Here is a 13,855-nt window from a genome sequence, read left to right as displayed (position 1 = left end):
AGTCATGACATCATCAACACGAGACTGTACCCCAAGTCATGACATCATCAACACAAGTCTGTACCCTGAGCCCATGTGGTCATCATCAACTGTAACTATTAACAGCCTCTTTAACAGTGTAGCTTCACCTCCTGAATGAATGACATCCTTGGTTCCGATGAGCTTAAAAAGATGTATGTAGTTACGAAATGAAAAATTATGAATCAAATTACCGGTAATCAAATTATTTTTTAAGGAACTGTAAGGCTAACCTAAATCATGTTACATACATATGAAACTATAACATACTAATAACATACTACATGTAAAACAAAAACATACCTGATAATGTGTATGTACACTACAACACACCTTGGTGCCAACACTCATCGTACAGCAATGGAGTAGACACACACACACACACACACTTGCACACACACACACTTGCTAACATTTCTGAAACATCTCTTATTGTTGATGTTTCTTGTACTCTGTGGGTATTGGAGCTGGAAGACTTCTCTCAAAAGAAATATTATTGATCTCTCACTTTGCACGTGATTTATGGGAGTGGCAGGGTGACATAGGGTGACACAGGATGTCATAAGGTGTCACAATCTTTATTTTCATTCAGCTGTGTGTGTTTCCATGACGTGCCAGCCACAGACACACAGTAAAGTTAGCCATGTTTCTGGTTTGCTGGAACCAGTCTGCTAGCTGGTGAATGTAGACTTTATGCACCTGATTCAACAGAGAAAGAGTTCTAGCTGTTCCTGTCTGTGCCAGCCTGTTGGGGTGCCTTACCGCCAGTGACCTGCAGGGGGCAGTGTGGTGCTGTGAGTGAGTGGGAACCTTGTGGATGAAGCGAGTGAATGGGTACAAATACTACTGCTTGAGGAAATGTGTGTGTTCATGTCCTGCTTTATAGAATAATGTGATTTGACTAGTCGGGTACTGGGAACTATACACACGAATGAGACTGGAAGAATTCTGAACTAATTTGTTTGTATTAATTTGTAGATTGTAAACTAAATGGGTTTTTTTGGAAATAAATGACTAATGAAAAGGCAGTTGTTTTTTTGTCCCGTGAGCAAACGAAGACAGCTCTCTCCCCTTTATCCCCTAAATTCCATGATTTTATCAGTAAAGTGTTTCGAGAACAGAAGCCAGACAGCAATCTCACACTTCATGTCTGTGTGACAACCACAGTGTCTGAAGCTGAAACTGACTCTGAGCAACCAACACACACATTTATTTATTAACACCCAACCATAAATACAGACCATGTCGATAAGAGTTTATCTTGAATAATATTAGATTTGTTTGTCTACAACGTGCCACATACTTTTTAAATGTGAGGTTGTTTATGTGAAGTGACCTCTGCACCAGGTTCTCCAGCTGCAGAGTCCAGGACATGGTCAGACCAACTGCACTTCAAACTGTTCTGTGGTGTTGTAACGTTGTGAGAGAGTCTCTGGTGTGTCTCAGTCACCCTACCCCGAGGAGGGCTGCAGGTCTTCACGTAACTGGGCCATGGAGTAGACGAGATCTTCCTCTGGAGAATCTTGGCTCTGGTCAGGAGTGGAGAATCTTGCAGGTTCTGCAGCATCTTCGGGTCGCTGGGCCATAGAATACACCAGATCTTCTGGAGTTCCGTTTGCTGAGTAGCTTGGTTCTTTAGGGAAGCTAACGCTTTCATACAAGTCATTGAGGATGCTAGCAGAGCAGCTAGCAGAGCAGTTAGCAGAGCAGCTAGCAGAGCAGCTAGCAGAGCAGCTAGCAGGCCTCGCTGAGGGAGAGGCGACACTAGAGGCACCAGCAGGGAGAGAGTCTGCCTGTCTGTCCTCCTCTCTGATCTCATCGTACACACAGTCACCCTGGAGACAGTCACCCTGGAGACAACAATAATAGTGTTTAGAAGGTATTCATCTGTTGTTATTGTTATACATCATTATGACAGCATTATTCTGATTATTTTTCTTATGATTATACATCTTATTATTACTATGATCAACATGATAACAGATCCATCCCAGCTGTGACGTGTTGTAGCAGGTCTGACCACTAGAGGGAGCTCCACCCCAAACTTTCATCCCAGACGAACCCTGTCTAGTCTAGGACCCAGAACCACCCCCTCCAATGTACCCTGGACAGCTGATCTGACTGCTAGCTGTGAACCACCCTCTCCAATGTACCCTGGACAGCTGATCTGACTGCTAGCTGTGAACCACCCCCTCCAATGTACCCTGGACAGCTGATCTGACTGCTAGCTGTGAACCACCCCCTCCAATGTACCCTGGACAGCTGATCTGACTGCTAGCTGTGAACCACCCCCTCCAATGTACCCTGGACAGCTGATCTGACTGCTAGCTGTGAACCACCCCCTCCAATGTACCCTGGACAGCTGATCTGACTGCTAGCTGTGAACCACCCCCTCCAATGTACCCTGGACAGCTGATCTGACTGCTAGCTGTGAACCACCCCCTCCAATGTACCCTGGACAGCTGATCTGACTGCTAGCTGTGAACCACCCCCTCCAATGTACCCTGGACAGCTGATCTGACTGCTAGCTGTGAACCACCCCCTCCAATGTACCCTGGACAGCTGATCTGACTGCTAGCTGTGAGCAAGATGGCCGACGTCTCACCTCACACTTCCATAAGCACCATCTTGCTTACACTCATCCTGCTCAGCTAGATCTGTGCTACATCCAGCGCTTTGCTGTGGGGGTGAGGACAGCTGAGAGGCTGTACAGTGTGGAGGTGTGTATTTACATGTGCACTGTGTGTGTGTGTTGATGTGTAGAGCTAGGTCCTAGTGCAGGGTTGGAACCCTCTCACCTGTCCTGCAGCATGGTTGTCGAGGGCCAGGCAGTCAGAGAGCTCTGGTGACTTCCTGTTTCCTGCTCTCCACTTCCTGTAGAACACCAGCAGGGCCAGGGCCAACACAGTCATCGTGACGACCAGGCCCACACCGGCATACACCACCAACATACCTTACGAGAGAGAGAGAGAGAGAGAGAGAGAGAGAGAGAGAGAGAGAGAGAGAGAGAGAGAGAGAGAGAGAGAGAGAGAGAGAGAGAGAGAGAGAGAGACCAAAATATGAACTATTTCACTCCACCTACATAAACCGAGGAACTACTGTTTGAATCCACCTCTATAAGCCTATTCATAAGTTATGTTATCATGATATGGCAACATTACAATTTACAATACAATAAATTAATTGTATCGATTGTAAATGTAAATACGTTTTATAGAGGGATTATTACCATTACTACCTTGCGGTTAGTGTTTCAATATGCATTGGATTGGCCTATTTTAAATAGATATTTGTGCTTCATTTGTAAATGTATACTGTTGCTTTAAGAAAGTTTGGTCTTGGTGCGGTACCGACTGGATGCGATGACGCAGTGTCATCGCAGGCAGTTTGTGTTTCGTTTACATACATAACTTAAGTTATACGGTTATTTGTAACGTCTTTGGATTCCATGTGTGTAATAAAGAATATCGTTACGACGGTGTTCTGTGGAGGTATAAAGTAGCGAGTGAGCTAGCCGCTGCTCAAGCTAGCTAACCAGCTAATCACTCTAACCAACTCAATAGAGAGGCAAACACAGTAAAGCAGATTTTTACCCCATTCAGATGATGTATTTTCCAGGTCGTTAGTGATCAGAGACGTTATAAGGAGGTTAGGAGATGTTTCAAGGAGGTTAGAGGACGTTGTAGGAAGGTTAGACGATGTTGTACGAAGGTTAGATGACGGTGTAGGAAGGTTAGATGACGGTGTTACAGGTCTGGGCTTCACAGTGGAGGGTCTAGGTGTAGCTGTGTGATGGAGAGAAGGGTGGTAGAGGTCAAAAAGTGACTTTTGGACATATTTCTTTCCTTTGTTTTTCACAATCGATGCAATACATATTTTAATAAAGATAATTTAAATGGTTATACTTTATGTTCCAATGCCAATAAAGCACTACGGACACAATCACCACATTAACAATAAAAATATGATTTCAGAAACGTATCAGAGAACAATATATAAATGTTGTCTGACTTCCTCTGTTACAGGAAGTGAGCAGGGCTGAAATAATGACACATTCAATATCTCAACACTGAGGTCTACATGAGTGAGGAGGTGGAGGTGAACTCACCCTTCCTCACTGTCAGATTCACCTCCTGGAGTACATCTGGTCCGGTTCTACTCACTCCACACTGGTACCTCCCTGAGTCTGAGTTCTGCAGTCGAGAGATGGTCACAGTGAAGGTACCATCTCTACGGTCATCGATCTCATATCTTCCTTTCTGTACATAGTTCTCACCCCCCTCAGTTTGCACTAGAATGTCACTGTCGTAGGAACATTCACCCTTACAGAAGTACTTATCATTATCCGTGATGGACAGCCATGCATTGTCCATAGTGCACCTGATCACAACCTCTCCTTCCTCCCTAGACACCTGGATCACTGCTGACACCTCCACACACACAACTGTCAATCACACACACACACACACACAGAAACCTGTCATCTCAAACACTCAGTACAGAAAACCTGCATCAAGACAAGATATTGACTAGACAGACAGACAGACAGGACTCACCAGAGAGCAGACAGCAGGACACAACCAGGAGGGTTTTCATCCTGACTAGTTAGTTACTCCAACCCACTAGTCAGTAGTTGCTATAGTTACTGTCAGCTAAACCCTCTCAACAACAAGCAGTCGCTCCAGCTGGTGTTCTGAGTTCAAGTTCTATAAATGATCAGTACTCAAGTTCTGGTTCCTCAGTGCTCTCTCTTTAATACACCTTCCACCCTCCTCCCTCCCTCTCGCTCTCCCTCCCTCCATCACAGCTCAGGACCCTCCTACAACAACTGAAATCTTTCTCCTCATTGGCCGTGTTCTCTGTCAGTCAGTCAGTCAGTCAGTCTGACGATGATGATGTCAGTAAAGTGTACAGCAGAGATGCTAGATAGCAACTTCCGTAAATGTGCACCACCAGAGAACAGAGCTGTCTGTGTGTGGTTAGCTACGTGTGACAACAGCAGGGTCAACTCTCTTTACTACTGACACAAGCACATGTCTGATCAACAGTCTACCAAGCATAGATTTAATTTACATTACATTTACATGTATTCATTTAGCTGACGCTTTTATCCAAAGCGACTTCCAAGAGAGAGCTTTACAAAAGTGCATAGGTCAATGATCATAAACAACGAGATAACCCCAAAAACATTGCGGGTAGCCAAAACATGAAGCATACATTGTGAAAAGCAAATAAGTGCCAATGGGAAGAAACATAAGAGCATTAATTACTTTAATCCAACATACAAATAGTTCAATAGTTCCTTTTACATAGAACCCAGAAGAGGCCAGTTGTAAAGCATTTGTGTTTTAGAGTTTTGTTACAAGAACACTGTTCATCCGCTGGGATGCCAACGTTAGAATGTGATTGTGTGTGTTTGTGTGTCACATACTGTATGTGTGTGGTGTGTGTGTGTATATGTGTGGTGTGTGTATGTGTGTGTGTGTATCTGTGTGTGTATGTGTGTGTGTGTATCTGTGTGTGGTGTGTGTATGTGTGTGTGTATCTGTGTGTGGTATGTGTGTGTGTATCTGTGTGTGGTGTGTGTATGTATGTGCTTGTATCTGTGTGTGGTGTGTATGTGTGTGTGTGTATCTGTGTGTGGTGTGTGTATGTGTGTGTGTGTATCTGTGTGTGGTGTGTGTATGTGTGTGGCTGACATGACGCAGCAGGAGGCTTAACTTTCCTGTCCTGAAACTGACTCTGTGACACGCCACGTTATCAGATATTCAGGTTTTATTTACATGCCTGGTGAAAAAGTACAGCAGATATTTGATAACATGATGTTTCTCCATATTATCACCAGACTGTGAGCATCAGGTTACTCAGCAACACACTCTGAAGGTGGGGGGGTTAGGGCTGGGTTCTGGGTTACAGACACTGTGGCTCAGGTGTCCTTGGTGATAGGGTTGAGGTGTTGGTAGGTGGGGTCTGTATCCATGGTGACAGGGTTGAGGTGTTGGTAAATGGGGTCTGTATCCATGCTGACAGGGTTGAGGTGTTGGTAGGTGGGGTCTGTATCCATCTTGACAGGGTTGAGGTGTTGGTAGATGGGGTCTGTATCCATGGTGACAGGGTTGAGGTGTTGGTAGATGGGGTCTGGGGTTGGGGTCATGGTGAGATATGGATCTGAGATTGAGAGAGAGATGGAATGAGAGAGAGAAAAACAGAAGGAGAGAGATGAATAGAGGCATAGAGAGATAGAGACAGAGGGAGAGAGAAGAGAGTCAGAGATGGAGAAAGTAACAGAGAGAGGCATGTACTTAATTGTCGTCAAAGATAGATAGACAGACACACACACAAACACACACACACACACATACATACCGGGTGATATATTGTGTCTCCTCCAGAGGTAGTTAAACAGCAGGATCATTCCCAACAGGAGCAGCCCTGACACACACACAGACAGGAGCACTGGACCACCAGGACACACACACACACCAGACACACACACACATGCATGCACACGCACACACACCGGATGCACACAAGACACACACACACACAGGGGTGAGACAGCAGTCAAGTAGGAGAGGGGTGGATGTGGGGTAGGAGTGAGGCTGCACCAGAACAGCAAATGTCATCACCTGTCAGGTCCTTAGTGGTCAGAGACGTTGCAGAGAGTTCAGGAGATGTTGTAGGAAGGTTAGATGACGGTGTCACAGGTCTGGGCTTCACAGTGGAGGGTCTAGGTGTAGCTGTGTGATGGAGAGAAGGGTGGTAGTGGTCAAAAAGTGACATTTTCTTAATTCTTTCTTTTGTGTTTCCCAATCAATGCAATACATATTTGGCTACATTCACTCTGGACACAGTCCCAACAACATTAACATTGAAAATATAATTTTAGAGTGCTGATAACTTTCATTTCAGAAACGTATCAGAGAACAATATATAGACGTTGTCTGACTTTCTCTGTTACAGGAAGTGAGCAGGGCTGAAATAACGACACATTCAATGTCTCAACACTGAGGTCTACATGAGTGAGGAAGTGGAGGTGAACTCACCCTTCCTCACTGTCAGATTCACCTCCTGGATTACATCTGGTCCGGTTCTACTCACTCCACACTGGTACCTCCCTGAGTCTGAGTTCTGCAGTCGAGAGATGGTCACAGTGAAGGTACCATCTCTACGGTCATCGATCTCATATCTTCCTTTCTGTACATAGTGATCATCCCCCTCAGTTTGCACTAGAATGTCACTGTTGTAGAAACATTTACCCTTACAGAAGTACTTATCATTATCCGTGATGGACAGCCGTGCATTGTCCATAGTGCACCTGATCACAACCTCTCCTCCTTCCTCCCTAGACACCTGGATCACTGCTGACACCTCCACACACACAGCTGTCAATCACACACACACACACACACACACACACACACAGCTGTCATCTCAAACACTCAGTACAGAAAACCTGCATCAAGACAAGACAGACAGACAGACAGACAAGCACGCAGACAGAGATAGACAGGCAGACAGACAGACAGGACTCACCAGAGAGCAGACAGCAGGACACAACCAGGAGGGTTTTCATCCTGACTAGTTAGTTACTCCAACCCACTAGTCAGTAGTTGCTATAGTTACTGTCAGCTAAACCCTCTCAACAACAAGCAGTCGCTCCAGCTGGTGTTCTGAGTTCAAGTTCTATAAATGATCAGTACTCAAGTTCTGGTTCCTCAGTGCTCTCTCTTTAATACACCTTCCACCCTCCTCCCTCCCTCTCGCTCTCCCTCCCTCCATCACAGCTCAGGACCCTCCTACAACAACTGAAATCTTTCTCCTCATTGGCCGTGTTCTCAGTCAGTCAGTCAGTCAGTCTGACGATGATGATGTCAGTAAAGTGTACAGCAGAGATGCTAGATAGCAACTTCCGTAAATGTGCACCACCAGAGAACAGAGCTATCTGTGTGTGGTTAGCTACGTGTGACAACAGCAGGGTCAACTCTCTTTACTACTGACACAAGCACATGTCTGATCAACAGTCTACCAAGCATAGATTTAATTTACATTACATTTACATGTATTCATTTAGCTGACGCTTTTATCCAAAGCGACTTCCAAGAGAGAGCTTTACAAAAGTGCATAGGTCAATGATCATAAACAACGAGATAACCCCAAAAACATTGCGGGTAGCCAAAACATGAAACATACATTGTGAAAAGCAAATAAGTGCCAATGGGAAGAAACATAAGAGCATTAATTACTTTAATCCAACATACAAATAGTTCAATAGTTCCTTTTACATAGAACCCAGAAGAGGCCAGTTGTAAAGCATTTGTGTTTTAGAGTTTTGTTACAAGAACACTGTTCATCCGCTGGGATGCCAACGTTAGAATGTGATTGTGTGTGTTTGTGTGTCACATACTGTATGTGTGTGGTGTGTGTGTGTATATGTGTGGTGTGTGTATGTGTGTGTGTGTATCTGTGTGTGGTGTGTGTATGTGTGTGTGTGTATCTGTGTGTGGTGTGTGTATGTGTGTGTGTATCTGTGTGTGGTATGTGTGTGTGTATCTGTGTGTGGTGTGTGTATGTATGTGCTTGTATCTGTGTGTGGTGTGTATGTGTGTGTGTGTATCTGTGTGTGGTGTGTGTATGTGTGTGTGTGTATCTGTGTGTGGTGTGTGTATGTGTGTGGCTGACATGACGCAGCAGGAGGCTTAACTTTCCTGTCCTGAAACTGACTCTGTGACACGCCACGTTATCAGATATTCAGGTTTTATTTACATGCCTGGTGAAAAAGTACAGCAGATATTTGATAACATGATGTTTCTCCATATTATCACCAGACTGTGAGCATCAGGTTACTCAGCAACACACTCTGAAGGTGGGGGGGTTAGGGCTGGGTTCTGGGTTACAGACACTGTGGCTCAGGTGTCCTTGGTGATAGGGTTGAGGTGTTGGTAGGTGGGGTCTGTATCCATGGTGACAGGGTTGAGGTGTTGGTAAATGGGGTCTGTATCCATGCTGACAGGGTTGAGGTGTTGGTAGGTGGGGTCTGTATCCATCTTGACAGGGTTGAGGTGTTGGTAGATGGGGTCTGTATCCATGGTGACAGGGTTGAGGTGTTGGTAGATGGGGTCTGGGGTTGGGGTCATGGTGAGATATGGATCTGAGATTGAGAGAGAGATGGAATGAGAGAGAGAAAAACAGAAGGAGAGAGATGAATAGAGGCATAGAGAGATAGAGACAGAGGGAGAGAGAAGAGAGTCAGAGATGGAGAAAGTAACAGAGAGAGGCATGTACTTAATTGTCGTCAAAGATAGATAGACAGACACACACACAAACACACACACACACACATACATACCGGGTGATATATTGTGTCTCCTCCAGAGGTAGTTAAACAGCAGGATCATTCCCAACAGGAGCAGCCCTGACACACACACAGACAGGAGCACTGGACCACCAGGACACACACACACACCAGACACACACACACATGCATGCACACGCACACACACCGGATGCACACAAGACACACACACACACAGGGGTGAGACAGCAGTCAAGTAGGAGAGGGGTGGATGTGGGGTAGGAGTGAGGCTGCACCAGAACAGCAAATGTCATCACCTGTCAGGTCCTTAGTGGTCAGAGACGTTGCAGAGAGTTCAGGAGATGTTGTAGGAAGGTTAGATGACGGTGTCACAGGTCTGGGCTTCACAGTGGAGGGTCTAGGTGTAGCTGTGTGATGGAGAGAAGGGTGGTAGTGGTCAAAAAGTGACATTTTCTTAATTCTTTCTTTTGTGTTTCCCAATCAATGCAATACATATTTGGCTACATTCACTCTGGACACAGTCCCAACAACATTAACATTGAAAATATAATTTTAGAGTGCTGATAACTTTCATTTCAGAAACGTATCAGAGAACAATATATAGACGTTGTCTGACTTTCTCTGTTACAGGAAGTGAGCAGGGCTGAAATAACGACACATTCAATGTCTCAACACTGAGGTGTACATGAGTGAGGAAGTGGAGGTGAACTCACCCTTCCTCACTGTCAGATTCACCTCCTGGATTACATCTGGTCCGGTTCTACTCACTCCACACTGGTACCTCCCTGAGTCTGAGTTCTGCAGTCGAGAGATGGTCACAGTGAAGGTACCATCTCTACGGTCATCGATCTCATATCTTCCTTTCTGTACATAGTGATCATCCCCCTCAGTTTGCACTAGAATGTCACTGTTGTAGAAACATTCACCCTTACAGAAGTACTTATCATTATCCGTGATGGACAGCCGTGCATTGTCCATAGTGCACCTGATCACAACCTCTCCTCCTTCCTCCCTAGACACCTGGATCACTGCTGACACCTCCACACACACAGCTGTCAATCACACACACACACACACACACACACACACACACACACACAGCTGTCATCTCAAACACTCAGTACAGAAAACCTGCATCAAGACAAGACAGACAGACAGACAGACAGACAAGCACGCAGACAGAGATAGACAGGCAGACAGACAGACAGGACTCACCAGAGAGCAGACAGCAGGACACAACCAGGAGGGTTTTCATCCTGACTAGTTAGTTACTCCAACCCACTAGTCAGTAGTTGCTATAGTTACTGTCAGCTAAACCCTCTCAACAACAAGCAGTCTGTCCAGCTGGTGTTCTGAGTTCATGTTCTATAAATGATCAGTACTCAAGTTCTGGTTCCTCAGTGCTCTCTCTTTAATACACCTTCCACCCTCCTCCCTCCCTCTCACTCTTCCTCCCTCCATCACAGCTCAGGACCCTCCTACAACAACTGAAATCTTTCTCCTCATTGGCCGTGTTTTCTGTCAGTCAGTCTGATGATGATGATGATGATGTCAGTAAAGTGTACAGCAGAGATGCTAGATAGCAACTTCCGTAAATGTGCACCACCAGGGACAAAGCTGTCTGTGTGTGGTTAGATACGTGTGACAACTGCAGGGTCAACTCTCTTTACTACTGACACACAAGCACATGTCTGATCAACAGTCTACCAAGCATTTGATCTCCCTCCCTCGCCCCCTCTATATCTCTCCTCAATCTCCCCCATTCTCTCTATTTCTCTCCCTCTCTCTCCCTCCCTCTCTCTCTCTCTCTCTCTCTCTCTCTCTCTCTCTCTCTCTCTCTCTCTCTCTCTCTCTCTCTCTCTATCTGTATATATATATATTCTGGATTCTTTTTGGAGTGAGTAATAGAAGGGTCGATTGAAGAGGTCACTGCAAATGTAATCCTTCAGTTCCTCACTCAAAACTTTCCTTATCTAATTATTTGGAAAGGAAAGAAAAAGGTGCAGTGGTCTCTCTCTTTACCTCTCCATCTCTGTCTATCTCTCTCCATGTGGTTATGATCCAGTTAAGGCTCCTCCTACAACCACTGTCCTCCTCCTCTGCCTTCTGTCTTCCTGTGATGAAGATGATGATGATGATGTACTGATCGTGTTGAAGAAACAATCCCACCAGAAGTCACGGATCCTGAAGTGACCGATATATTGAACACAGAAGAGGACATTTTGAAAGCTTTTGTGTTTTATTGAATTTTGCCACAGAGAAGGTTTCATAAAAAGAGTGTTTTTCTCTCTTCGCTTTATCTTCCTCACACACACACACACACACACACTCTCACACACAGACACATTGTCACACACTCCTACATTGACACACACACAAACACAGTAACAGAGACACACACATACACTGCATATTCACACACACACATCACAGACATATGCAGACAATCACAGAGACACACACACACAAGAAGTCACAGAGACCAACACACACAGTGCCGGTCCCAGCATATTTGGTGCCCCCCCCCCCCCCCCAGGCAAGGTTTACCCCTGGTGCCCCCCCCCCCCCCCCCCAGGCAAGGTTTACCCCTGGTGCCCCCCCCCCCCCCCCCAGGCAAGGTTTACCCCTGGTGCCCCCCCCCCCCCCCAGGCAAGGTTTACCCCTGGTGCCCCCCCCCCCCCCCCAGGCAAGGTTTACCCCTGGTGCCCCCCCCCCCCCCCCCAGGCAAGGTTTACCCCTGGTGCCCCCCCCCCCCCCCCAGGCAAGGTTTACCCCTGGTGCCCCCCCCCCCCCCAGGCAAGGTTTACCCCTGGTGCCCCCCCCCCCCCCCCCCAGGCAAGGTTTACCCCTGGTGCCCCCCCCCCCCCCCCAGGCAAGGTTTACCCCTGGTGCCCCCCCCCCCCCCCCCAGGCAAGGTTTACCCCTGGTGCCCCCCCCCCCCCCCCAGGCAAGGTTTACCCCTGGTGCCCCCCCCCCCCCCCCAGGCAAGGTTTACCCCTGGTGCCCCCCCCCCCCCAGGCAAGGTTTACCCCTGGTGCCCCCCCCCCCCCCCCAGGCAAGGTTTACCCCTGGTGCCCCCCCCCCCCCCCCCCAGGCAAGGTTTACCCCTGGTGCCCCCCCCCCCCCCCCCCCAGGCAAGGTTTACCCCTGGTGCCCCCCCCCCCCCCCCCAGGCAAGGTTTACCCCTGGTGCCCCCCCCCCCCCCCCCAGGCAAGGTTTACCCCTGGTGCCCCCCCCCCCCAGGCAAGGTTTACCCCTGGTGCCCCCCCCCCCCCCAGGCAAGGTTTACCCCTGGTGCCCCCCCCCCCCCCCCCCAGGCAAGGTTTACCCCTGGTGCCCCCCCCCCAGGCAAGGTTTACCCCTGGTGCCCCCCCCCCCCCCCAGGCAAGGTTTACCCCTGGTGCCCCCCCCCCCCCCCCCCAGGCAAGGTTTACCCCTGGTGCCCCCCCCCCCCCCCCCAGGCAAGGTTTACCCCTGGTGCCCCCCCCCCCCCCCCAGGCAAGGTTTACCCCTGGTGCCCCCCCCCCCCCCCCCCAGGCAAGGTTTACCCCTGGTGCCCCCCCCCCCCCCCCAGGCAAGGTTTACCCCTGGTGCCCCCCCCCCCCCCCAATGGGTGTGTGCTTGTTAATGCTCCGGCTGTAGTGCACTCACTTTTTAATGCCTGCAGAGGGCACCAACCACAACACCGACATATGATGTGAAGCGGTTGGCGCCCTCTGCTGGTAGGCATAGGCGGCTGCCTATGTAGCCTATAGCAAAGACCGGCACTGCACACACATCTGTACTTTGTGCTCAGAGCTGGAGGCTGGAGTCCAGTGCCTGAGGATCTAGAGCCTGATAGATGGTGTCATAAAGGGCGGAGCCAGCTGCAGTGCATTCTGGGTCAGCTGCAGTGCATTCTGGGTCAGCTGCAGTGCATTCTGGGTCAGCTGCAGTGCATTCTGGGTTAGCTGCAGTGCATTCTGGGTCAGCTGCAGTGCATTCTGGGTCCACCGGTGGCCCAGGCTGGTGAGAGGGGCTTTGGTCTTCACTACAGTCCTGTTCCTCCCCGCCGGACTGGAAAGATAATGTTTTGTTGTGTGTCTCTCTGTGACTGTGTGTGTCTCTCTGTAACTGTGTGTTTGGGTGTATGTGTATGTGTCTCTCTGTGACTGTGTGTGTCTCTCTGTGACTGTGTGTTTGGGTGTATGTGTATGTGTCTCTCTGTGACTGTGTGTGTCTCTCTGTGACTGTGTGTTTGGGTGTATGTGTGTGTGTCTCTCTGTGACTGTGTGTTTGGGTGTATGTGTGTGTGTGTCTCTGTGACTGTGTGTTTGGGTGTATGTGTGTGTGTCTCTCTGTGACTGTGTGTGTCTCTCTGTGACTGTGTGTTTGGGTGTATGTGTGTGTGTCTCTCTGTGACTGTGTGTTTGGGTGTATGTGTGTGTGTCTCTCTGTGACTGTGTGTTTGGGTGTATGTGTGTGCCTGTGAAGGAAGAATGACTCGTTACTCACCTCCCCTCTGCTTCCTGTCTCCACATC

General features: G+C 48.1%; 3 protein-coding genes across 6 annotated transcripts; all 3 read right to left on the bottom strand.

Moving 5' to 3' along the window:
- Positions 1–1,329: 1,329 nt before the first annotated feature.
- LOC134015561 (uncharacterized) lies at positions 1,330–4,707 on the bottom strand. Its single transcript, XM_062455107.1, has 5 exons — positions 4,575–4,707; positions 4,127–4,462; positions 3,612–3,803; positions 2,817–2,971; positions 1,330–1,868 (listed from the first exon to the last, which is right to left on the bottom strand). Exons 1-5 carry the CDS (start codon positions 4,612–4,614, stop codon positions 1,470–1,472), a joined length of 1,122 nt encoding a protein of 373 aa, XP_062311091.1. The 5' UTR covers positions 4,615–4,707; the 3' UTR covers positions 1,330–1,469.
- A 146-nt stretch (positions 4,708–4,853) lies between these two features.
- On the bottom strand, positions 4,854–7,702 carry LOC134015559 (CMRF35-like molecule 5). Of its 4 annotated transcripts, none has more exons than XM_062455105.1 (5): positions 7,284–7,395; positions 7,065–7,149; positions 6,648–6,758; positions 6,385–6,474; positions 4,857–6,186 (listed from the first exon to the last, which is right to left on the bottom strand). In XM_062455105.1, exons 1-5 carry the CDS (start codon positions 7,320–7,322, stop codon positions 5,945–5,947), a joined length of 567 nt encoding a protein of 188 aa, XP_062311089.1. In that variant the 5' UTR covers positions 7,323–7,395; the 3' UTR covers positions 4,857–5,944. The 4 variants fall into 4 exon arrangements, with proteins under 4 accessions (XP_062311088.1, XP_062311090.1, XP_062311089.1 ...); XM_062455103.1 differs by adding an exon at positions 7,555–7,702 and having other exon boundaries at positions 4,858–6,186; positions 7,065–7,403; XM_062455104.1 differs by lacking the exon at positions 6,385–6,474 and adding an exon at positions 7,555–7,702 and having other exon boundaries at positions 4,854–6,186; positions 7,065–7,403.
- Positions 7,703–7,815: 113 nt separating this feature from the next.
- Positions 7,816–10,312, bottom strand: LOC134015558 (CMRF35-like molecule 5). Its single transcript, XM_062455102.1, has 4 exons — positions 10,048–10,312; positions 9,631–9,741; positions 9,368–9,457; positions 7,816–9,169 (listed from the first exon to the last, which is right to left on the bottom strand). Exons 1-4 carry the CDS (start codon positions 10,310–10,312, stop codon positions 8,928–8,930), a joined length of 708 nt encoding a protein of 235 aa, XP_062311086.1. The 3' UTR covers positions 7,816–8,927.
- Between the last annotated feature and the right edge of the window lie 3,543 nt (positions 10,313–13,855).

The sequence above is a fragment of the Osmerus eperlanus genome, unplaced genomic scaffold (assembly GCF_963692335.1).
Source record: "Osmerus eperlanus unplaced genomic scaffold, fOsmEpe2.1 SCAFFOLD_768, whole genome shotgun sequence".
NCBI lineage: Eukaryota > Metazoa > Chordata > Actinopteri > Osmeriformes > Osmeridae > Osmerus > Osmerus eperlanus.
Note: the sequence above shows the minus strand (reverse complement) of the source record. Positions and strands in the feature narration are given on the sequence as shown.

Bases quoted from the DNA above. Each gene is read 5' to 3' on its own strand.
- LOC134015561 (XM_062455107.1), bottom strand. From the start codon at position 4,614: ATGAAAACCCTCCTGGTTGTGTCCTGCTGTCTGCTCTCTG. The intron at 3,804-4,126 runs GTGAGTTCACCT...TCCATCACACAG, and splicing joins GAATCTGACAGTGAGGAAGG to CTACACCTAGACCCTCCACT. The intron at 2,972-3,611 runs GTAAAAATCTGC...CTCTCTCGTAAG, and splicing joins AAATACATCATCTGAATGGG to GTATGTTGGTGGTGTATGCC.
- LOC134015558 (XM_062455102.1), bottom strand. From the start codon at position 10,312: ATGGACAATGCACGGCTGTCCATCACGGATAATGATAAGTACTTCTGT. The intron at 9,458-9,630 runs GTGATGACATTT...CTGGTGGTCCAG, and splicing joins GACCACTAAGGACCTGACAG to TGCTCCTGTCTGTGTGTGTG. The intron at 9,170-9,367 runs GTATGTATGTGT...TCTCAATCTCAG, and splicing joins GAGACACAATATATCACCCG to ATCCATATCTCACCATGACC.
- LOC134015559 (XM_062455103.1), bottom strand. From the start codon at position 7,594: ATGAAAACCCTCCTGGTTGTGTCCTGCTGTCTGCTCTCTG. The intron at 7,404-7,554 runs GTGAGTCCTGTC...TGTGATTGACAG, and splicing joins GTCCTGCTGTCTGCTCTCTG to CTGTGTGTGTGGAGGTGTCA. The intron at 6,475-6,647 runs GTGATGACATTT...CTGGTGGTCCAG, and splicing joins GACCACTAAGGACCTGACAG to TGCTCCTGTCTGTGTGTGTG.